Source organism: Hordeum vulgare, chromosome 3H (assembly GCF_904849725.1).
Source record: "Hordeum vulgare subsp. vulgare chromosome 3H, MorexV3_pseudomolecules_assembly, whole genome shotgun sequence".
Lineage (NCBI taxonomy): Eukaryota > Viridiplantae > Streptophyta > Magnoliopsida > Poales > Poaceae > Hordeum > Hordeum vulgare.
Genome location: NC_058520.1, coordinates 564,464,144 through 564,489,100, shown reverse-complemented (window position 1 = coordinate 564,489,100; position 24,957 = coordinate 564,464,144). Strand labels below are relative to the sequence as shown.

General features: G+C 43.3%; 1 protein-coding gene across 1 annotated transcript; it reads left to right on the top strand.

Annotated features, from left to right (window-relative positions):
• The first annotated feature begins 18,225 nt into the window (after nucleotides 1–18,225).
• LOC123442034 (probable ubiquitin-like-specific protease 2B) lies at nucleotides 18,226–24,946 on the top strand. Its single transcript, XM_045118156.1, has 8 exons — nucleotides 18,226–18,304; nucleotides 21,255–21,420; nucleotides 21,513–21,683; nucleotides 21,770–21,904; nucleotides 22,522–22,603; nucleotides 24,579–24,677; nucleotides 24,775–24,845; nucleotides 24,919–24,946. The coding sequence occupies exons 1-8, from the start codon at nucleotides 18,226–18,228 to the stop codon at nucleotides 24,944–24,946; spliced, it is 831 nt and encodes a 276-aa protein (XP_044974091.1).
• Nucleotides 24,947–24,957: the final 11 nt, after the last annotated feature.

The following is a 24,957-nucleotide window of genomic DNA, read 5'->3' as shown; positions in this document are numbered from 1 at the left end:
AAATAGGCAAAATGAAAAGATAGAAGAAGAAGAAGAGAAGAAGAAGAAGAGAAGAAGGAGAAGGAGGCTTCACCCGACGTGGAGAGGCCCGGATGGGAGCCTTGGCCGGATCGTACCGAGTTGCTGGATTGGACCGAGGGTCCGGGTGGCTCAGGGGGCGGGGATGAGCTTACGGATAGTGAGGGCGATGTGCAGGTGGACGGGGCCACCGTGTACAAGTGTGGTAGTACACGTCTCCCGGTCGCTCCGGCTACCCGCGAGCAGAGGCCGGTGATTAAACCTGAAGGAGATAGGTAAGTACATTTACCCTTTTTTTAGCTTTTGCCTTCAAGTTTGTTCAAATATCTAATGCGCTGACCTTATCATACTGCAGGGGATGGGTACACCCTCTTGGAGTCTGCAGGCCGAACTCCGTCCTTGGTGTGCTTTGCCGGACAAATTTCCCGGGGTTTGTCACGTTGCCTGGTGAGGGTCAGGTTCCTACACTAGGATTTACCTGGGAGCACTACCAGGCTGCGCAGGCCCCGCCGGAGGAGATTATAGATGGTGTCTTGTGCCACACGAGGGCCGAGATGGTGATCAAGAGCCTTTGGGTAAATTATCCTTTTACAGAATCTAAAATTAACAATATACCTAATTATTGTACTAATCGGTGTTTTCACGTTTGATTGCAGACCTTCTATAGGTGTGAGGATGGATATGAGGAGGAGGCGGTCAGGGTTCTCGAGGTCGAGTGTAGGCGGTTACTACAGAACTTGCGCCACGAGGCTCGGCCGGAGGCTATTCGAGATTACTACGCCACGCGTGGTATTAAGAAGGAGAAGAAGGATTGCCGCGGAAAGTTTCTGAAGAAGCAGCAATACATGAAGGTAATTACCTATTCTTAAGTCCTTCTACGTAGTTTTCTTGATTTCATTCATAGGCGTAGCGCTGAAAATTCTTTCTAATAACTTACAGGTGCCCACGAGATGGTGTGCGAATAAGATGGATTGTTGGGAGGCGTTGGTTGATGAGTGGTGCACAGGCAGCTGGCGAGCCGTCCACGAGAATGCGAAGGATCGGCGTAGCCAAATGGTTGGTGTGCCACACCATCAAGGCAGCGCCAACTTACTTCAGGTTGGACGAAACTGGGTATGTGATTTGCTTCATGATTCATGCAATTCATTCTTGATGCTAATATTTTGTTCCTCTCTTTTAGGCGCATCACAATAAGACTAAGATGCCACACTTGTACGACCTTTATGGCATGGCCCATACTGCCTTGTACAAGAAGGCGAAGGCATTCTCTGAGTCTGACTTGGATGATCCTAGTAACTTCACCAACATATCATCCCACCAGAAGCTCGTGGCATACAGGGACGCGGGGAAGGCTACGAAAGGGGATGACTTTAACCCTAGCCAGGAACCTTTGGATCCAGAGCTGGTGATGATATCTGGTGGCGGGAGGCCCCATGGCTTGATAGCCATTGGAGATGGGATAATACGTTGTCCACTCACTCTTCCGGAGATCAAGGCGCGCCAGTCGAGCAGATGTCCTGAGATAACGCCTCGTCCACGGCGAGTCGAACTTGCCATCGAGGTTAGTTGTACGAACTAAGAACACTTTCATCCATTTCATTATGTGTGTCACCATAGATCATTACTGTGGTAACGAGGAATGGTTTTTCAGGCTGCTCTTCAGAAAGAGAGAGCGGCAAACCAGGCTGCTCTTGAGAAAGAGAGATTGGCAAGCCAGGCTGCTCTTCAGGCTGCTCTTGATGAGAGGGACCAGACCACGACACGATTGCTTGAGGAGGAGAGGGCCCGGAATGAGGCGGGTCAACGGGCCTTGTACGAGCTTTTTGTGGTATGTTTTTTTCACATTAGCCAAATCATGTGTGTAATGTCTGTTTCAATACTAACTAATACGACCCACTCTTCAGGGTCTGTGCGAGAAGAGCGGTCAAGTCCCTCCGCCGATGCCCGTCTTCTCTTTGATTGGCACGGTGAGTTTCATTATAAACTAGTATTAATAATTGAGTGTCATCATGCTAACTGAGACATTGCAAAATATCTTTTCTGCAGAATAACTCCCGAGCGGCATCGCACGACCCTTCTCCAGGGCAACCGTCTCCAAACGAAGCCGGCGCGAGCAACCGTGGTGTTTCTCCTCCTTGATGACCACAACGGTAAGTTTCTCCTCCAAACTTAGCTTGTTTTCCTCTAAAATGAGATAATTAGCCCATTTAGCTCCAAGAAGACATAATTAGGTAATTTAGCTCCAACAAGAGGAAAAGAAATAGGAAAAATGAAAAGAAAGAAGAAGAAGAAGAAGAGAAGAAGGACAAGGAGGAGGAGGAGGAGGAGAAGCCAAGGACCTTCTAGTCCTTCTCCTCCTCCTCCTTCTCCTCCTTCTCCTCCTTGATTTCTTCTTCTTCTCCTCCTCCTCCTCTTTATTCTCCTCTTTCATATTATCCTTTCTTTAATTTCCCCAACAATGACATAATTAGTCCATTTAGCTCCAAAATACCATGATAAGCTCAAAATGGCATAAGAACCTTGGTTAGCTCATTAATATTATATACTTAGTTTGTTTTCCTCTAAAATGGGATAATTAGCCCATTTAGCTCAAAAAAGACATAATTAGGTAATTTAGCTCCAACAAGAGGAGAAGAGGAGAAGAAATAGGCAAAATGAAAAGAAAGAAGAAGAAGAAGAAGAAGAAGAGAAGAAGGAGAAGGAGGACGAGGACGAGGAGAAGGCCAAGGACCTTCTATCCTTCTCCTCCTCCTCCTCCTTCTTCTTGATTTCTTCTTCTTCTCCTCCTCCTCCTCTTTCTTCTCATCTTTCATATTATACTTGCTTTAATTAACCCAACAATGACATAATTAGCCCATTTAGCTCCAAAATACCATAATAAACTCAAAATGGCACAAGAACCTTGGTTAGCTCATGAATATTATATACTTAGCTTGTTTTCCTCTAAAATGACATAATTGGAACATTTAGCTCAAAAAAGACATAATTAGGTAATTTAGCTCCAACAAGAGGAGAAGAGGAGAAGAAATAGGCAAAATGAAAAGATAGAAGAAGAAGAAGATAAGAAAAAGAAGAGAAGAAGGAGAAGGAGGACGAGGAGGAGGACCTTCTAGTCCTTCTCCTCCTCCTCCTCCTCCTCCTTCTTCTTGATTTCTTCTTCTTCTCCTCCTCCTCCTCTTTCTTCTCCTCTTTCATATTATCCTTGCTTTAATTAACCCAACAATGACATAATTAGCCCATTTAGCTCCAAAATACCATAATAAGCTCAGAATGGCATAAGAACCTTGGTTAGCTCATGAATATTATATACTTAGCTTGTTTTCCTCTAAAATGACATAATTAGCCCATTTAGCTCAAAAAGAAGGAGAAGGAAGAAGAAGAAGAAGAAGAAGAAGAAGAGAAGAAGAAGAGAAGGAGAAGAAGAAGAAGGAGGAGGAGAAGAAGAGAAGAAGAAGGAGAAGGAGGAGAAGAAGGAGAAGGAGCCCTCCTTCTTGTCCTTCTTCTTCTCTCCTTCTTCTCCTCCTTCTCCTTCTTCTTCTCTTCTTTTTTCTTATTCTCCTCCTCCTTCTCCTTCTCCTTCCCCTTCCCCTCCTCCTCCTCCTCCTTCTTGTTTTTCTTCTCCTTGTTCTCTTCTTGCTTCTTCTCTTTCTTCTTCAATTTAGCTTATTTGTCATATATATGTTGTTGTTCTTCTTCTTCTGACTTTCTTATTCCCATTTTGCAGATTGGATGTACTACATGCATCGAAGCTGGCGTTGGAGTGCTTTAGTTTCCGTTTTTATTTGAGTTGATGAACAATGTGGAACTATATGTATATGTATATATGGATGAACAATATATGTGCAACTATATGTATGTATATATGGATAAACTTTGTATGTGTTGGTTCTTTTGATATATGGGATGTACGTTGATGAACAAATGGCATTGATGAGCTTTATATGTATATCATATATGTGTTGTGACCTATTTATCATATATGTGCTATGAATTATATGTATATATGCTGTGAAATAGAAAAAATAAACAAAAATGTGATAATATAGGCTCTTTGCTGTCTACCAGCTGACGGCAAAGGCCTTTGCCGTCAGCTGACCGACGGCAAAGGTGCCACGTGGCGCCCAGCTGTGCAACCTGGGCAGTAGCAGCTGGCCATATAGTCTCTTTGTCGTCAGCCTCCAGGGGGCAGACGGCAAAGAAGAGGGAACAGAGGAGGAGGTAGACGGCAAAGAGTGGAGAGAGGGGGGAGGGGAGGACCCGGCAGGCGGCAAAGATGGACGTGGAGGCAGACGGCAAAGATGGAGGGGGAAGGGAGGGGAGGAGAAGGCAGACGACAAAGATGGACGGGGAGGCAGACGACAAAGATTGACGGGGAGGCAGACGGCAAAGGCTCCGTTAACCCCTAACGGAGGCAACGCGTGTGGGCTGCCGTCTTAAGAGCTTCACCGACAGCTCCTGAGGAAAGCTGACGGCAAAGAGCTTTGTCGTCCGCCTTGCACGGGCAGACGACAAAGAAGGTCCTATGCCGTCGTAGGCTGACGCGGAAATATTGCCGGCCGTGACAATCTTTGCCGTCTATGGTATTGTCTTTGCCGTCAGGGATATTGTCTTTGCCGTCTGTGATGGCAGACGGCAAAGAAGGTGATTCCTGTAGTGAATGGAACTACTTTAACTTTGGAACATGTGATGCGTAGGCTGGATATTATTGAAAATAAAGTTGCTACGATAGAACTCATTGAAAATTTGGATAAAAAGATCCACAATCAAATCACTCAGTATGAATCCAAGGTGGGAATGACTTTGAAAAATTTAAAGGAGAAGGAACCCACAGTTAACGAAAAATTAGGTCATGATTCTACTAGAATTGGCAAACTAGAGGATGTTATAACCAACTTGGGTTCCGCTTTGGCCGCTGTTCAGAACACTCCAAATTTTGCCCATAATAAGGCCACCAAGTTTGTTTTTGCTCCTAAAAACAGTGGTGAACCATCTACTAAGAGAGATGAAGATCTTAAAATGTTGAGTCTTCACCCTACTTATGGTTTGAGCACCAAAATGATGATACTTGATTCTATCGCCTTATGCCTAGCTAAGGGCGTTAAACAATAGCTCTTGTTGGGAGGCAACCCAATGAATTTATCTTTTCTTTCTTGCTTTCTGTTTAGTTGTGTCCACACCATCATAATTCTGTTACGAATGTGGTTTTTATGTTTATTTTAGTGTTTGTGCCAAGTAGAACCTTTATGATTAGTTTTGGTGATAATTGTTTCATCATGCTGAAAAAGACAGAAACTTTGCGCTCACGAAATTATTTTTAATTCCTATCCAGAAAGAGATTTTGAGTTGATTATTTTTGCTGTTGGTTGATATGCAAATTTCCCTAATTTTCATAATTGTTCAGAATTTTTGGGATACCAGAGGTATACGAAGTATACAGATTCCTACAGACTGGTCTGTTTTTGACAGATTCTGTTTTTGTTGTGTTGATTGCTTATTTTGATGAAACTATGGATAGTATCGGGGGGTACTAGCCATGGAAAAGTGACAATACAGTAATATAACATCAATATAAATAGAAATCAAGTTTACTACAGTATCTAAAGAGTTGGTGGTTTGTTTTCTTATGCTAATGATATCACGAGTTTCTGTTTAAGTTTTGTGTTGTGAAGTTTTCAAGTTTTGGGTGATGTTCTCATGGACAATGGGATAAAGAGTGGAAAGAGCTTAAGCTTGGGGATGCCCAAGGCATCCCAAGCCAAATTCAAGGACATCAAAAAGCCTAAGCTTGGGGATGCCCCGGGAAGGCATCCCCTCTTTCGTCTTCGATCCATCGGTAACGTTACTTGGAGCTATATTTTTATTCACCACATGATATGTGTTTTGCTTGGAGTGCCGTGTATTATAGGAGTCTTTTCTTTTTGTTTTGTCACAATCATCCTTTCTGCACACCTTATTGAGAGGGACATGCACTCATCGTGAATTTGCTAGAATACCCATTGAGCTTCACTTATATCTTTTGAGTTAGGCAATTTAGCTCGCATGTGCTTCACTTATATCTTATGAGCTAGATAACTTTGCTATAGTGCTTCACCTAGATCTTTTTAGAGCACGACGGTGTCATATTTGGAAGAAATAAGAACTCTCGATCTTCACTTATATCTTTTTTAGAGTGATCTCTCTAAGTAACTTGGTAATTGGCGTGTGCTATGAAAGTAGTCCTAAAGATGATAGGCATCCAAAGAGGATATAATAAAAACTTCCTTATTCAAGTGCATTGATTAGTAAAGAGAAGTTTGATTCCTCTCAATTAGTTTTGAGATATGGATATGGTAATATTAGAGTTATGTAAGTTGGGTGTTGTGAATCTAGAAATACTTGTGTTGAAGTTAGTGATTCTCGTAGCATGCACGTATGGTGAACCGCTATGTTAGGAAGTCGGAGCATAATTGATTTATTGATTGTCATACTTTGTGTGGCAGTCGGGATCGCGCGATGGTTAAACACCTACCAACCCTTCCCCTAGGAGTATGCGTTTAGCATTTTGTTTCAATTACTAATAGAACTTTCGCAATAAGTATATGAGTTCTTCATGACTAATGTGAGTCCATGGTATAGATGCACTTTTACCTTCCACCATTGCTAGCCTCTCTAGTGCCGCGCAAATTTCGCCGGTGCACAAACTCTCATATGCTAGTGGGAATTTTCATTATATAACTTGGCTTGCATATTCCAATGATGGGCTTCCTCAAAATAGCCCTAGGTCTTCGTGAGCAAGCAAGTTGGGTGCACACCCACTAGTTTTCCTTTTGAGCTTTCACACACTTATAGCTCTAGTGCATCCATTGCATGGTAATCCCTATTCGTTCACAATGATATCTATTGATGGGCATCTCCATAGCTCGTTGATATGCCGAGTCAATGTGACCAACTCCTCCTTTTTGCCTCACAACCTCCACCACACTCTATTCCACCTATAGTGCTATATCCATGGCTCACGCTCATGTATTGCGTGAGAGTTGAAAAAGTTTGAGAAAGTAAGAGTGCGAAAACAATTACTTGGCCAATACCGGGGTTGTGCATGATTTAAATTCGTTGTGTGGGGATGATGGAGCATAGCCAGACTATATGATTTTGTAGCGATAACTTTTTTCACCTTGTTATTTCAAAAGTTCATGATCACTTTGCTAGTATGCTTGAAGTATTATTGTTTTCATGTCAATAGAAAACTATTGTTTTGAATCTTACGGATCTGAACATTCATGCCACAAGAAAGAAGTTACAAAGGACAAATATGTTAGGTAGCATTCCACATCAAAAATTCGGTCTTTTTCACTTCCCTACTCGAGGACGAGCAGAAGTTAAGCTTGGGGATGCTTGATATGTCTCCAACGTATCTATAATTTTTGATGGTTCCATGCTATTATCTTGTCAACTTTGGATGTTTTATATGCATGAATATGCTATTTTATATCTTTTTGGGGACTAACCTATTAACTCAGTGCCAAGTGCCAATTTCTGTTTTTCCGTGTTTTTGACCTTTTCCAGAGAAGAATATTAAACGGAGTCCAAACGGAATAAAACATGCGGGGTGATTTTTTCCATAACAGAATATACGCGGGGAACTGGAGAACCAAGGTAGAAGACCCCGGGGGAGGTCACAAGCCCCCTAGCCACGGCCTGGGGGCGCACCTAGCAGGCTTGTGGGCCCCACGTGGTTCCTTTGCCCTACTTCTTTCGCCTATAAATTCTCTAAAAATCCAGAACCACCAGAAGGAGCCACGAAAATACTTTTCCGCCGCCGCAAGCTTCTGTCTCCGCAAGATCCCATCTGGGGACCGTTCTGGTGCCCTGTCGGAGGGGGATTCGGACACGGAGGGCTTCTTCATCAACACCATTGCCTCTCCGATGATGCATGAGTAGTTCACCACAGACCTTCGGGTCCATAGCTAGTAGATAGATGGCTTCTTCTCTCTCTTGGATCTTCAATACAAAGTTCTCCATGATCTTCATGGAGATCTATCCGATGTAACCTTCTTTTGCGGTGTGTTTGTGGAGATCCGATGAATTGTGGATTTATGATCATATTATCTATGATTATTATTTGAGTCTCCTCTGATCTCTTATATGCATGATTTCGTATCCTTGTAATTCTCTTCGAGTTGAGGGTTCATATTGTGCGGTGTCCTCACCTAGTGACAGAAGGGGTAGCGAGGCACGCATCGTGTTGTTGCCATCAACGGTAAAAGGATGGGGTTTATATCTATTGCATGAATCTATGTCTCTACATCATGTCATCTTGCTTAAGGCGTTACTCTGTTTGTTATGAACTCAATACACTAGATGCATGCTGGATAGCGGTCGATGTGTGGAGTAATAGTAGTAGATGCAGAAAGTATCGGTCTACTTGTCTAGGACGTGATGCCTATATGTATGACCATTGCCTTAGATATCATCTTGACTTTGCGTGATTCTATCAATTGCTCGATAGTAATTCGTTCACCCACCGTAATACTTGCTATCATGAGAGAAGCCTCTAGTGAACACTATGGCCCCCGGGTCTACTTCACCTCATATTTTCAGATCCACAAAATTACTTTGTTGCACTTTTCACCTTTCAGATCTCACCTTGCAAATAATCGTGAAGGGATTGACAACCCCTTTATAGCGTTGGGTGCAAGTTTGTTTGTTTTTGCGCTAGTACATTGGTGCCTCATCTTGATACTCCTACTGGATTGATACCTTGGTTCTCAAACTGAGGGGAATACTTATTGCTACTGTGCTGCATCACCCTTTCCTCTTCAAGGGAAAAACCAAAGCAAGCTCAAGAGGTAGCAAGAAGAATTCCTCGCGCCGTTGTCGGGGAGGATCAAGTCAAGAATAGTCTCCCGTCAACGTGCCAATTTGTGGCGCCGTTGCCGGGGAGTATTCAGAGTGAAGCTTATCCAAGTAACTATCGCAAACTCATCTCTTGCATTTACATTATTTGCCTTTAGCCTCTCGTTCCCCCCCCCCCCCCACTTCTGAAAAAACAAAAATTTCAAAAATATTTGCCTTTTTCGTTTGCCCTTTTCTTTCGCTTGCTTTCGGTTTGCTTGTGTGGGATAGTCTACCTATCCTTATGGCTAGTCCTATCGCTTTGAACTTTACTCCCGTGAGCGAAGTTCTTAATTTCAAACAAAATGAGGGAGAAAACTTAAAGGATGCTTGGTATAGAATTTGCAATGCTCAGAATAGATCTACTCGTGAGCAATCTACTACCGTTCTACTTCGCAACTTTTATGTGGGTATTTCCCCTTGGAATAGGTATGTTCTTGACACCATCGTAGGCGGAATTTTTTTGGGTAGCCATACCGTTGATTCTTACAGTGCTTTAATAAATTTGGTTGGCTCACCCCCACTCATGGTTAATGGAACTACTTTAACTTTGGAACATGTGATGCGTAGGCTGGATATTATTGAAAACAAAGTTGCTACGATAGAACTCATTGAAAATTTGGATAAAAAGATCCACAATCAAATCACTCAGTATGAATCCAAGGTGGGAATGACTTTGAAAAATTTAAAGGAGAAGGAACCCACAGTTAACGAAAAACTAGGTCATGATTCTGCTAGAATTGGAAAACTAGAGGATGTTATAACCAACTTGGGTTCCGCTTTGGCCGCTGTTCAGAACACTCCAAATTTTGCCCATAATAAGGCCACCAAGTTTGTTTTTGATCCTAAAAACAGTGGTGAACCATCTAGTAAGAGAGATGAAGATCTTAAAATGTTGAGTCTTCACCCTACTTATGGTTTGAGCACCAAAATGACGATACTTGATTGTATCGCCTTATGCCTAGCTAAGGGCGTTAAACAATAGCGCTTGTTGGGAGGCAACCCAATGAATTTATCTTTTCTTTTTTATTTTTGTTTAGTTGTGTCCACACCATCATAATTCTGTTACGAATGTGTTTTTTATGTTTATTTTAGTGTTTGTGCCAAGTAGAACCTTTATGATTAGTTTTGGTGATAGTTGTTTCATCATGCTGAAAAAGACAGAAACTTTGCGCTCACGAAATTATTTTTAATTCCTATCCAGAAAGAGTTTTTGAGTTGATTCTTTTTGCTGTTGGTTGATATGCAAATTTCCCTAATTTTCATAATTGTTCAGAATTTTTGGGATACCAAAGGTATACGAAGTATACAGATTCCTACAGACTGGTCTGTTTTTGACAGATTCTGTTTTTGTTGTGTTGATTGCTTATTTTGATGAAACTATGGATAGTATCGGGGGGTACTAGCCACGGAAAGTGACAATACAGTAATATAACATAAATCTAAATAGAAATCAAGTTTACTACAGTATCTAAAGAGTTGGTGGTTTGTTTTCTTATGCTAATGATATCACGAGTTTCTGTTTAAGTTTTGTGTTGTGAAGTTTTCAAGTTTTGGGTGATGTTCTCATGGACAATGGGATAAAGAGTGGAAATAGATTAAGCTCGGGGATGCCCAAGGCATCCCAAGCCAAATTCAAGGACACCAAAAAGCCTAAGCTTGGGGATGCCCCGGGAAGGCATCCCCTCTTTCGTCTTCAATCCATCGGTAACGTTACTTGGAGCTATATTTTTATTCACCACATGATATGTGTTTTGCTTGGAGTGTCGTGTATTATAGGAGTCTTTTATTTTTGTTTTGTCACAATCATCCTTTCTGCACACCTTATTGAGAGGGACATGCACTCATCGTGAATTTTCTAGAATACTCATTGAGTTTCACTTATATCTTTTGAGTTAGGCAATTTAGCTCGCATGTGCTTCACTTATATCTTTTGAGCTAGATAACTTTGCTATAGTGCTTCACTTAGATCTTATTAGAGAATGACGGTGTCATATTTTGAAGAAATAAGAACTCTCGATCTTCACTTATATCTTTTTTAGAGTGATTTCTCTAAGTAACTTGGTAATTGGCGTGTGCTATGAAAGTAGTCCTAAAGATGATAGGCATCCAAAGAGGATATAATAAAAACTTCCATATTCAAGTGCATTGATTAGTAAAGAGAAGTTTGATTCCTCTCAATTAGTTTTGAGATATGGATATGGTAATATTAGAGTTATGTAAGTTGGGTGTTGTGAATCTAGAAATACTTGTGTTGAAGTTAGTGATTCTCGTAGCATGCACGTATGGTGAACCGCTATGTTAGGAAGTCGGAGCATAATTGATTTATTGATTGTCATCCTTTGTGTGGCGGTCGGGATCGCGCGATGGTTAAACACCTACCAACCCTTCCCCTAGGAGTATGTGTTTAGCACTTTGTTTCAATTACTAATAAAACTTTCGCAATAAGTATATGAGTTCTTCATGACTAATGTGAGTCCATGGTATAGATGCACTTTCACCTTCCACCATTGCTAGCCTCTCTAGTGCCGCGCAACTTTCGCCGGTGCACAAACCCACCACATACCTTCTTCAAAACAACCACCATACCTACCTATTATGGCATTTTCATAGCCATTCCGAGATATATTGCCATGCAACTCCCACCGTTCCGTCTGATGACATGTGTCGTCACTTTCATATTGCCATTGCATGATCGTAATATAGCTAGCAAGATGTTTCAACGTCATACGCTAAGATAGATCGTTGCACATCCTGGTACACCGCCGGAGGCATTTCATATAGAGTCATCATTGTTCTAAGTATTGAGTTGTAAGTAAATAAAAGTGTGATGATCATCATTATTAGAGCATTGTCCCATGTGAGGAAAAAAAAGAGGCCAAAGATGCCCACCAAAAAATGAAAAAAGAGGCCGAAGAGCCCAAACAAAAAAAATGAGAGAAAAGGAGAGAAGGGACAGTGCTACTATCTTTTTCCACACTTGTTCTTCAAAATAGCACCATGTTCTTCATGATAGAGAGTATCTCGTTTTGTCACCTCCATATGCTAGTGGGCATTTTCATTATATAACTTGGCTTGCATATTCCAATGATGGGCTTACTCAAAATAGCCCTAGGTCTTCGTGAGCAAGCAAGTTGGGTGCACACCCACTAGTTTTCCTTTTGAGCTTTCACACACTTATAGCTCTAGTGCATCCGTTGCATGGTAATCCCTATTCATTCACAATGATATCTATTGATGGGCATCTCCATAGCCCGTTGATATGCCGAGTCAATGTGACCAACTCCTCCTTTTTGCCTCACAACCTCCACCACACTCTATTCCACCTATAGTGCTATATCCATGGCTCACGCTCATGTATTGCGTGAGAGTTGAAAAAGTTTGAGAATTTAAGAGTGCGAAAACAATTACTTTGCCAATACCGGGGTTGTGCATGATTTAAATTTGTTGTGTGGGGATGATGGAGCATAGCCAGACTATATGATTTTGTAGGGATAACTTTCTTTGACCTTGTTATTTCAAAAGTTCATGATCACTTTGCTAGTATGCTTGAAGTATTATTGTTTTCATGTCAATAGTAAACTATTGTTTTGAATCTTACGGATCTGAACATTCATGCCACAAGAAAGAAGTTACAAAGGACAAATATGTTAGGTAGCATTCCACATCAAAAATTCGGTCTTTTTCACTTCCCTACTCGAGGACGAGCAGAAGTGAAGCTTGGGGATGCTTGATACGTCTCCAACGTATCTATAATTTTTGATGGTTTCATGCTATTATCTTGTCAACTTTGGATGTTTTATATGCATGAATATGCTATTTTATATCTTTTTTGCGACTAACCTATTAACTCAGTGCCAAGTGCCAGTTTCTGTTTTTCTGTGTTTTTGACCTTTTCCAGAGAAGAATATTAAACGGAGTCCAAACGGAATAAAACATGCGGGATGATTTTTTCCATAACAGAAGATACGCAGGGAACTTGAGAACCAAGGTAGAAGACCCCGGGGGAGGTCACAAGCCCCCTAGCCACGGCCTGGGGGCGCACCTACCAGGCTTTTCTCTAAAAATCCAGAACCACCAGAAGGAGCCACGAAAATACTTTTCCGCCACCGCAAGATTCTGTCTCCGCAAGATCCCATCCGCGGACCGTTCTGGTGCCCTGTCGGAGGGGGATTCGGACACGGAGGGCTTCTTCATCAACACCATTGCCTCTCCGATGATGCATGAGTAGTTCACCACAGACCTTCGGGTCCATAGCTAGTAGCTAGATGGCTTCTTCTCTCTCTTGGATCTTCAATACAAAGTTCTCCATGATCTTCATGGAGATCTATCCGATGTAACCTTCTTTTGCGGTGTGTTTGTGGAGATCCGATGAATTGTGGATTTATGATCATATTTTCTATGATTATTATTTGAGTCTCCTCTGATCTCTTATATGCATGATTTCGTATCCTTGTAATTCTCTTCGAGTTGTGGGTTCATACCGTGCGGTGTCCTCACCTAGTGACAGAAGGGGTAGCGACGCACGCATCGTGTTGTTGCCATCAACGGTAAAAAGGATGGGGTTTATATCTATTGCATGAATCTATCTCTCTACATCATGTCATCTTGCTTAAGGCGTTACTCTGTTTGCTATGAACTCAATACACTAGATGCATGCTGGATAGCGGTCGATGTGTGGAGTAATAGTAGTAGATGCAGAAAGTATCGGTCTACTTGTCTAGGACGTGATGCCTATATGTATGACCATTGCCTTAGATATCATCATGACTTTGCGCGATTCTATCAATTGCTTGATAGTAATTCGTTCACCCACCGTAATACTTGCTATCACGAGAGAAGCCTCTAGTGAACACTATGGCCCCCCGGGTCTACTTCACCTCATATTTTCAGATCCACAAAATTACTTTGTTGCACTTTTCACCTTTCAGATCTCACCTTGCAAATAATCGTGAAGGGATTGACAACCCCTTTATAGCGTTGGGTGCAAGTTTGTTTGTTTTTGCGCAGGTATATTGGTGCCTCATCTTGATACTCCTACTGGATTGATACCTTGGTTCTCAAACTGAGGGGAATACTTATTGCTACTGTGCTGCATCACCCTTTCCTCTTCAAGGAAAAAACCAACGCAAGCTCAAGAGGTAGCACTCCACGGCGCAGCCCTACTCCTCCTCCTCATCGTCCTCCGTAGTGCTTGGTGAAGCCCTGTCGGAGTGCCACGTAGCTCCACCGTCACCACGCCGTCGTGCTTCCGGAGCTCTGCCTCAACCTCTTCTCCCTCCTTGCTAGATAAAGGCGTTGGAGTCGTCACCGAGTTGCATGTGTGTTGAACGTGGAGGCGGCGTTGTTCGGCGTATAGATCGGAATCCACCTCGATCTGAATCGCTGCGAGTACGACTCCAACAACCGCGTTCTAGCAACGCTTCTGCTTAGCGATCTTCAAAGGTATGAAGATGCTCTACCCCTTTGCTCGTTGCTTGTTTCTCCATAGATAGATCCTTGTATGGCGTAGGAATTTTTTTTGAAATTACTACGTTCCCCAACAGGTTCCCACTCATCATGCAACTTTCTAGGAATATAAAATTCAAGTTCAAGTTTCTCATCATAAGCTTTGACCACAGCTTCCACTATATGTTGAGTAAAAGCTTTGTTTTGTTCATAAGCATTGGATGAGATAATAATGGATTTCAGAAAGGAAATACATTCTACTAAAGATAAATTATCATAATTAAAGTCCTTGTAATCCAAAATAGTGGGCATATCACTAGTTAAAGTTTTGACCTCTCCAAACCCACTTTTGTAGTTTTAGGATTAAGATCATCACCCTCCAAGCAAACATGACTCTACTTTACTAGAGTTGACTCATCTCCAGTCCCTTTATCATTAATATTTAGAGAAGTAAACAAAGATTCAATAGAAGAAGCACCAATCGTTTTAAGATCTTCATCATGTTTTCGATAAAAACCGGAAGGAAGAGCTTTTCTAGGAATTCCCACTTAGCTTTCAACTTAGCGGTCCTCTCCTTAGTTTCATTAATAGACACTTGGATATATTTAATAGTCTCATTAAAATCATGCTTAGGAGGCAACACTTTGTAAAGAGTTTTTACATCAAGAGCAATCATATCCATGTTTTTAACCAAAGTATCAACAACATGCAATTTTTCTTCTACCATAGTATTGAAAACTTTTTGAGAATTAATGAATTCCTCAATTGTGTTCTCAAGATGAGAGGGTATTAAAATTTGTACAAGAATTTACATAAGAATTTCCATAACCATGAGGATTATTGCCAGGATATGGCCTAGCATTGAAATTAGGGTCTTTTACATTTGTGTCCCTAACTCAAACCCACTACTCAGATTTGCCCCTAATTTTGAAGCATGCTCAAATTTGCCCCTCTGCCGTTAGGTGACCTTATAGAAATGCCCTACCGTGCCGTTTCCGTTAGGCCAAAGGGCTTTGACCGTTTTCCTCACGTTTGTTGGACATTTTGCCCCTCACTCCATGTGACACTTACGTATGGGACCCACTTGAAAAATAAAATAAAATAAAAACTAGGTCAGCTCAACTCTCCCATGGGCCAGCCACTTACAGGTGGACCCCACAAACATTACAAAATAAAAAAACTCTCTCACTCTCTCATAATGCCTCTCTCTCCCTCCCATGTGGGCCATGACTCAACACCCGGTCCACACGTTCCCGACCATCAGAGGCTACGCTCGCTGGCTGCTCGCCGTAGGGGAGGGGTTGACCGCGGGAGGAGGGGGCGAGCCATGTGATCTGTGCGAGGCGCAAGCTCACTTGACACAGCTTAGTGTAGATGGGCGCTCGCCAGCGGCACACATGGACAACCAGCCGAGATCAGTCATGGCTGTCGGCTTCGGGCAGGGGGCTCGGGGCACAAAATCGGGCAGTGGAAGATGGAAGTAGGGGCGTGAGCTTTCCACAATGACGCTACGGAGGTCAAGTAGGTCAAGAATGGCTCAGGGCGGCCGGATTTAGGATGGAAGAGCGACGACCATGGCGGAGTTCGCCATCTCAGGCATCGTCTACGGCGGCCCAAGTCCTCATTCACTAGACAGGTTGAAGGATAGGCACCCTAAGAATCTCATGGACATTCTCGTTCGGCTGGATTTGGACTCCGACCGTGGTGGCTAACAACGACGTCGTCGTCGGAAGCTCTGAGGCGCTCTCAGACGATTGCCCAGACGATTGCTGCGAGCGGCGGATCCATCCCCTTCATCGGACCACCCGACCCTGCCATCATGGCCCTCACACGCATGCGCACTGCCCCTCATCGGCGACGACCGCTGGCCGAGCCGCCAAGCCTCGTTGTGACGATGTGTGGACAGGCGTTCACTCTGGCAGTGGGTCTAGTGGCCCACATGTTAGGGAAAGATAGAGAGGGGTTATGAAAGAGGGAGAGAGTTCTTTTTGTAATATTGGTGGGGTCCATGTGTAAGTGAGAGAGGGGATGAGGGAGAGAAAGTTTTTTTTCTTTTCCTGGGTAGGTCCCACGTGCAAGTGGCATGTGCATAAATGGGCAAAATGTCCAACAAACACGAGGAAAACGGTCAAAGTACTTTGACCTAACGGAAACGGCACAGAAGGGCATTTCTATAAGGTCACCTAATGACGAAGGGGAAAATTTGAGCATGCTTCAAGATTAGGGGCAAATATGAGTAGTGGGTTTGAGTTAGGGACACAAATGTACAAGACCCTTGAAATTACCCCTATAAGCGTTGTTGAAATTATTTCTTGAGACAAAGTTCACATCAATAGCATCATTATTTTGTTCAATCAAGGTAGACAATGACATATCACTAGGATCAACATGAGTATTTTTATTAGCATATCACTAGAAAGAACATCCACTTTTCTGCTCAAAGTAGAGATTTCCTCAACAGAATTTACCTTCTTACCGGTTGGAGCTCTCTCGCTATGCCATTGAGAATAGTTGGCCATGATGTTGTGTAGAAGTTTGGTGGCCTCTCCTAAGGTCATCTCCATGAAGGTACCACCTGCAGCAGTATCTAGAAGATTTCTGGACACAAAGTTTAGGCCAACATGGAAATTTTGGATAATCATCCACAAGTTTAAACCATGCCTTGGGCAATTTGTTATCATAAATTTAATCCTCTCCCAAGCTTGTGCAACATGTTCATGATATTGTTGTTTAAAATTCATATTTGATTTCTAAGCGAGATGATCGTAGCAGGAGGAAAATACTTGGCAATAAAGGCATCTTTACACTTATCCCAAGTTCCAATAATGTTACGTGGTAAAGATGAAAACCAAGCTTTAGCTTTCTCCCTTAGTAAAAAAGGAAACAATTTTAATTTCACAATATCATTATCCATGTCCCTTTTCTTTTGCATATCACAAAGTTCAACAAAGGTATTGAGATGTGAAGCGGGATCCTCATAGGACTTTCCAAAAGTTGCTCTTTCATGACAAGATACAATAATGGAGCATAATAGCAAAAACATCCGTACTAGTGACGGGTGGTATAGGAGTACTAATAAAATCATTGTTAGTAGTATTGTGAAGACAAGAGCGAGGTTTTATTCTTGATGGGCCATTCGTTGGTGTGAACTTTTTATGTGGGCATGAACTTGGTTGCATGATCTTGTGGGCATGAACTTTTTATGTCATCATAAACTTGTTTGTATGATTTAAATTATGCCATGTCTTTGTTTTGATGTTTGAAATTTATTTTGTGTTCAAAATGTGTCAAAAATGCAACATATGGCAAGCGTTGGCTGCTCGTGCGCGCTGCATTTTAGCGCGCCTACTGGAGCTACGTGCGGACGCTGTATTTTAACGTGCCTGCTGGAGCTACGTGCGGACGCTGCATTTTAGCGTGTCTGCTGGAACCAGCGTTGGCCACCGCGTCAAAACAGACAAATGACACGCTGCAAACTGTTTTTTAGCGTGCCGCGGATAGCGCGGCTGTTGGAGATGCTCTCGAAAAAAACAGGAATAATGAGATAAATCCGCACAAAAAGACCCTGAGAGAAATGAGACACTTTTTTTACAATAAAAATTAGACCTTTGCTACCCGTACCAACTCTAGTCGTCCATCTGATTTTTGAGTTTCAAAAGAACGAACAGGCGGGCGCTTTCCCGGAGCTCGTTTTCATCTTGGCTCCAGAAATGGAGAGGAACAAGAAGGCAACCCAGAGAAGCAAAGGCCAGATAGAAGACGCGTCCCCCATGCCACTACCACTTTCCAAATCTGAACTCGCCAGCGCCTATTTGTACAGCTAGGAACCAAATCGTTCAAACCCTAGAAATAGAGTTCTCCATTCCAGATCCCCTGGGAGCCGCCATGACCCGCCACAGCCGCAAGGCCCGCAACCAGGAGATCGTCGTCATCGACCTTGACGGCGACGACAGCAGCAACCAAGGTGAGCGCGCGATCGACGACCAACCTGGTCCTTTTCCCTTTCCATCAGCTTGATCTGCTCATCACGGTGGAGTTGGGCCTTGGGCGTCCCCCGTGATCTTCTCTGTTGGTCTCTGACTCTGAGAGTCCCGTCTTCTGTTCGGATTAGATTAGGTTAGGTTGTTGTTTGCTCCTTGTTTAATTTCTTGCAAACGGAGAAGATTCGGAATAGCTCCTCAAATTATACTTCTGGGCGGGTTCTATTGGTTATTTCCAACGACTGCATGCTCCCTGTTTGGACTACGCTATTGCTTCTTGGAAACGGACAGGAATTCCTAGGATCATGAGCCCCTTAGAAGTTAGAATTTATGGTATTAATTTGAAGGATGTCTTGTATACGACATGGATATTTAGAGGGTCTGGTCAGATATATTAAAAACATCGATTAATATCTCGCCCAGAATCAAGATTAAAATTATAGAGCTGCATATGCATAAGATTATTGAAAGGTTAGTAGATCCAATGAGCTACTTCAGTGGTATAATTTATTCAGTTCAGATTAGTCTTTCATATCTAAGAATAATGGTGATTAGATGTTCAAGACTCGGTTTCATGGTGATATCTGGTGCTTGCATAGATTAACCATCTAGGGCATAGAGCCACCACGTTGTTGTTTAATAATTTTTCACCTATGGAAGTATGTATCTTGTATACATAAACCTGCCAAGTACTACTAGCAGCACCACATCTAGGGGTTAGGGCTATGGTAAGGCTGCTTAGCTAGTATTCAGGCACTAATCGGTGATGTGATCAATCAACCGTTTATAGCATATAATCACTGTTCATAATATTGTCCTTCTGTTTCGGTAGCTTTACAAGATTCGATAATTATGATTTTATGTATGCGAAGTAGTATGACTACCGAATCACTCGTCACTTGTATTTAGTGGTTGTTTGGTAGTTCCAAGCTAAACTATTTTTGGTCTAGTTTATCATGTTCGGAATAAGCCGCGAGCAGGTATAACTGTTGGTAATGTCCGTGTGATGGCCAAGCCTCCATCATCAGGTGAGCTCGTGGCTGCGTATGGTTGTGGCTGAAGAGAAGTAGCATGCATGGATCGGTTGTCGACTGAATGATAGGCCTGGTCCTTGGACGTTGGAGCGAATTAAGGAGAGGTTAGTTGCTTAGCGGCTTGGTCATGTGGCAGTGGCCGTGCGTGGTGGTCGTGCGTTGTGGCTAGCTAGTTTGTCTCGTTAATGCGTGCGTGTGTTCTCCGGGTATAAATACCTCTTATGTGTACTGTTTGTTCTGGAGCCGGTGTGTTACCGTGTGTGTTGGTTTGTTGCCGCGCCATGGTGACTATATGTGCCGAGCAAAGTGAGAGAGGCCTAAGAAAGATATAGGGTCTGTTTGGTTCTCTCGCCTGATTGCATCGTTAGGCAAAGCTAGCCTTGCCGACCGAGGCGAGCCAAATCGGCTCGCTCGCTCAAACACGAAAAAAGCTGGGAACCGCTGGTTACGAAGCTTTTTTTCTTGCTGGGCCAGGCTAAGCGAGCGCTTGCCTGAGAACCAAACAGGCCCATAATCTTCGTGGGAACCGTGGTATGCACCCGGTCGACGTGAGAGTTTTTTCGAGGTTATGCTGCGTGTGTGTACCCTCATGTATGTGTGTTCGAAAAAGTTGAGATGAATAGAGGTCAACATACAAGTCGTTCGTCGGCCGGGGCGTTCGTCATTGAAAGTGTGTTTTGTTCATCGCCTTCTACCTCCTTACGGTGTTCGTCGTCGGAGGGCTTCTCGATGTTCGTTGTCGGTGGATTTGTCCCAACATATATATCATAAAGTTGGAGGGTTACTAATCTTTGGAAATCATTATCTCTTATCTAATTTCAGTGGCCTAATTATTCATGTCAATTACAACACACTATTAGTTTAATATAGCTGCATGCATATGTCTTTAGCACAATCTAGAAGTTTGCCCGAACATATTATGGGATATTATTTTGTAGCTTTTGTATCGTTTCACTGGATATGTTTCCTAGTGCACAGGAGAATCACATATTCTAAGTTGTTTACCAATCATACACAGGCATTTCTTGCACAAGGGAAATTATTCTGTCATCTAGGAAACAAATCACTTCCTCTTGATTCATTAGTCAAGTTGCTTAGAGCATCTTCAACGGCAGCGTAAAAAATTTGTGCCCAATATTTTTTTATCGCGACACTGTAGCACTTTTACAACGGGGGACCGGAGCATCTTCAACAAACGCGCGCTAGTGCGGCGCCTAACCCAGCCCAATCCAGCGACCCCACCTGCAACAGCCCAGAGTTTGCTGCGCGCGCAAGCCGGTGCACCAAATATAGTGCGCGGGATAGCGTTTTTCAGCACGTTCCCAAAAAAATTAACGCGCGCACAATTTTACGGCCTCTGTTGGAGCTATCAGGCGCCCAAAAAAACGAATCTTTTAGCGCGCGGAGTATTTTTTGGACGCCTGTTGGAGATGCTCTTAGCATTGCTAAAATATATTTTTATTTATATATGGTGCATGACATAACAGCACATTATTCATATGATATGCACTTTATTTTTTCATTGTAAACAGTAATAACTTAGTTCGCTTGTCATGAACCAGGGTTGTACGTACCATTTTCTTTTAACAGATTTTTACTTTTATTTTGTAAGTGCTTGATTTACAATTCTTGATATACTTTCCCATATACATATTGTAAACATGATGACTTTATGACTTGTTGTTAATTGTGCAACTGTTACATGTTGTATCTTACTTTAGTCTTACGTTCGCCCCTATATCTGGCTTTTCAAGACGATTTTACTGCATAGTACAAGATAATTACACAAGAGTGTTTATTTTTGTTCACGTGGTCTAACATGGTGTGAGTGTGCAAGCCTGTGCGTGCGCGCACATGCATGAGTGTTATCTCCAAGTCATTTCTATTTTTCCATGTGTAGAGTGCCAAAACAAAGGCCGTGAAGCTAAGACACGACGGAGCTTGCAAAATGAATTACCCTCCTTTCAAGAGCAACCCCCTCTAAAAAAAAGGTCAACCCACATTAACAGGAGGGATAAAACAAAGAAAGAGAAGCTAGACACTGATACTTTTGAATTGTGCATGGAGTATGTTCTGTGTTTGTCTTACGTTCTTAGTTTTCATTTTATTTTGATTGGAATGTTAATCTTATAATGTACTGCTACAACTCTCTATGTAGGGATGTTTGGTCATGCATGGGTATTCAGGAAAAGAAGAAAGAATATGCGTACCTTAATTCGTTGTGGTTTACTATGTACACCAAGTGGGATAATAAATCAAGAATCCTTAAATGGATAAAAGCTAAGAAGATATTCACAAGACGATATGTATTTGTACCTATTATTCTTTGGTATGTACTCACGTTATTATCCTGCGGAATCAGTTATTTGATCAGCATGATACCAAATATTCACTTCGTTGAATGTATATATATAGGGGACACTGGAGCCTTCTTGTGTTGTGCAATTTTGGCAAGACAAAGTACTTGGGTACTAAGAAGGGGCCTCGCATGCTGCTACTGGATTCACTTAAAGGGGCAGAACCGGGGAGGTTACAACCAATCATCAACAGGTTTGATCACTTTATGTTCTCCCTCACTAAGTCCTCAAAATAATTACAAATATGATGCTCTATATGATAGCATGTGTACATATTATGTTGTAGCACGGTTTTGCATGTAGGCAACTCAAGATACTAAAACGAGATATGTTTAAATATATATATATTGGTAGCCCAACAAGGTGTTTAGTATTTCAAAAAATATTGTGCAATTTAGTTGGAGATTGCATGGAGTGGACATCAAAAGCGCCCCCGATAGGCCTTAGTTTACGTTCACATAGTTGTTTTTATGTACTCCCTCTATCCATATATATAGGGCCTAATGCATTTTTCAAGGCTAATTTTGATCATATGTAACAGCAACAATATATGACATGCAAGTTACACAAAGCATATTTTCAAATTCATACGTCAAAAAACCTTTCAATGATATAATTTTCACATTATACATTTCATATAGAATTAATCTTATCAATAGTCAAAGGCAATCTCGAAAAATGCATTAGGCCCTATATATATGGATGGAGGGAGTACATATATATTTGCATTGTCTATAACACATTGTCGCCCTTATTCTGGATGTCCTATATTTGTTAACCCTTTATTGCTGGCGTATATATATATATCAGATTCATTGTTGATATTTTAAAAATCAAAGAGCGGGAAGAGTTAGAGCAGTTCATAAATGAAGTCAAACTTGAGTTTCCTAAGGTATAGTGTTTAACTTTTGATAGTCGGACTATTTTCATCCTTTGGAAAAAATATATTTGTTACTCCTCCCGTTAAATATAAGTCTTTTAGAGGTTCCACTAACGGAATGGATGTATGTAAACATATTTTAGAGTGTAAATTCATTAATTTTGCTTAGTATGTAGTCCTCGAAATAGGCTTTCGCCCCGCTATATATATATAGCAACCACATGATACAACATGAAACCACTGCTGGACCAAAACAGCACATCAACGGTGAAAAAAGAAAAGAAAGAGAAAATAATGCCAACACCGATGGCTTAACGAAAGCAATAATGACCCGCAACCGCTGCGTCTCCTCCGGAATATTCCCACCACGATCCAAGCATCTTGATCCATCGCGTACCAAGCAGCACCTTCACGAAGGATAATGACGACGACGACACTGCTGCCCGGACAGGTCCTAGGGTTTCCCCCAGTACGCTCCGAGGCGTGGGGAGGAGGCACACCCGACACCCTTCAGGAAGGAAGGGTGACACTCTCAAGCGTCACCGTGTCGGTGTCAAAAGACAAGGATTTCTCCCGACCCCCAAGCCACCACCCCCTAGACAATCAGAGACGCACCACTAAGCATGCCATCCACCAACGAACGTCACCTCGGTCTTGCAATCATCATCGTCGTCTCACCATGGTCAACGTAGCAAGGCCGGTCAGTCTGAGGCGAACCACCCGAAGACACGATCTGACAGGGGGACAACCACACACGAGGGGACTACCTCCACCGTCCAAGACAGTCGCCGTCCGGACACGACAACGAGAGCACACCGAGCCATTGGAACCGAAGGGCAGCAGCAGCGCAGCCACCCGGAGGGCGTCCTCCACCGCCATCGGCGGGTGCCGACCGGACACAGCAGCCAGGACACACCAGGCCAAGAAGGCTCGGCCGAGCGCCGGCCAAGTCCCGGGGCTCATAAAGTCCCCGCTGCCGTGCTGCTGCATGTAGGCCGCCACCGCCACTACCCTCATGCATCCCAAAAGCTCAGCCGGGCATGGACAAGCTCGTGAAGCTCCCATCATCATGCTGCAGCGATGCGATGTCAACGCTGTCATCCCCGTCACGAGCCGCGCCCCAAACTAACCAGAGGCGACGAGGCAGGCCCGACCAGACCCAGATCGGGCCCGGGGGGTCCAGATCTGGACCTGAAGGTCCGGATCGCTGCCACCGCTACCCAGCCACCAACGGCAGCACCACGCCACCGATACCATCCACGCCGCACCAGGGGGAGCCCCGCCGCCGCGCCGGGCCGCTGCCGCCGAGACGCACCACCATGCCCCGGGTTGCCCCGCGCCACCCGAGCCAGGAGGGGAAAGGCCGGAGTCCCGCCGCCACCGGGGCCGCCCGACCAAGGGCCGGCGTGGCGCACCGGCGACGGCTGGAGGAGGGAGGGAAGGGAGAGGCGAGCGGGCAGGAGGGTGGGGGGCGCGGCCCGACCGCCGCGGGGGCGGCGCGGGTCGCGGGAGGGGAGAAGGGGAGAGGAGGCGCGGATCCGGGGCCCCTGGGGCGCGGATCCGGGGCCCCTGGGGCAGCGGAGTGGGAGGGGAGGAGGGGGAGGGGGGCGGGCAGGCCGGCGGCGGCGGCTGGGGGGGGGAGGGAGGAGGGGGAACCCTAGGGAACCCGCCTCGTTCCCTGCACGACCGAGCGGGTCCCTTAGTATGTACTCCCTCCGTTCCTAAATATAAGTCTTTTAAGCGATTTCACTAAGGGTCTACATACAGAGCAAAATAATTGAATCTATACTCTAAAGTATGTCTATATACATCCGTATGTAGTCCACTAATGAAATATCTATAAAGATTTATATTTAGGAACGGAGGGAGTAGTCCCTAGTGAAATATTTAAAAAGACTTATATTTGGAAACAAAGGGAGTATTATGTTCTACATTGTTGCTTCTTAATTATTAGGATTTCCGTTATGATACTTCAACAAAATTGTAGGTGCCACAACAAAGCGGGGAAGATTGTGGTATGTATGTTCTTTACTTTGTGCACTGTTTTCTCGTAAATGAAAAACTGAGAGAAGATTTGAGCCATCTGGTATGTCGTCCCGCTTCAGACTTCAAACAAAATTCCTGTTTGTGCCTCCCAAAGGTTTTTACTAATTTGTTTTTTGAATTGATGACTTTGTTCTAAGGATGTCTTGTTCGATCAAGAGGAACTAAAGAGTCTAGAGGTCATACGCGAGGATATTTGTTCATACAAAGAGTATGCTTATCCCTATGGTCCTTATTTAATGGTTGTTAAATTGTGATCTTATTTCCCTTGTATTTCTCTGCAGGAAAATGGATGCAAAAACTGCAGAGTAGAGTACATGGCA

Excerpts from the sequence above, each read along its gene's own strand:
- LOC123442034 (XM_045118156.1), top strand. The coding sequence starts at position 18,226 with ATGACCCGCCACAGCCGCAAGGCCCGCAACCAGGAGATCGTCGTCATC. Across the intron at positions 21,684-21,769 it reads TTTGTACCTATTATTCTTTG|GGGACACTGGAGCCTTCTTG; the intron begins GTATGTACTCAC and ends GTATATATATAG. Across the intron at positions 24,678-24,774 it reads GAGAAGATTTGAGCCATCTG|GATGTCTTGTTCGATCAAGA; the intron begins GTATGTCGTCCC and ends CTTTGTTCTAAG.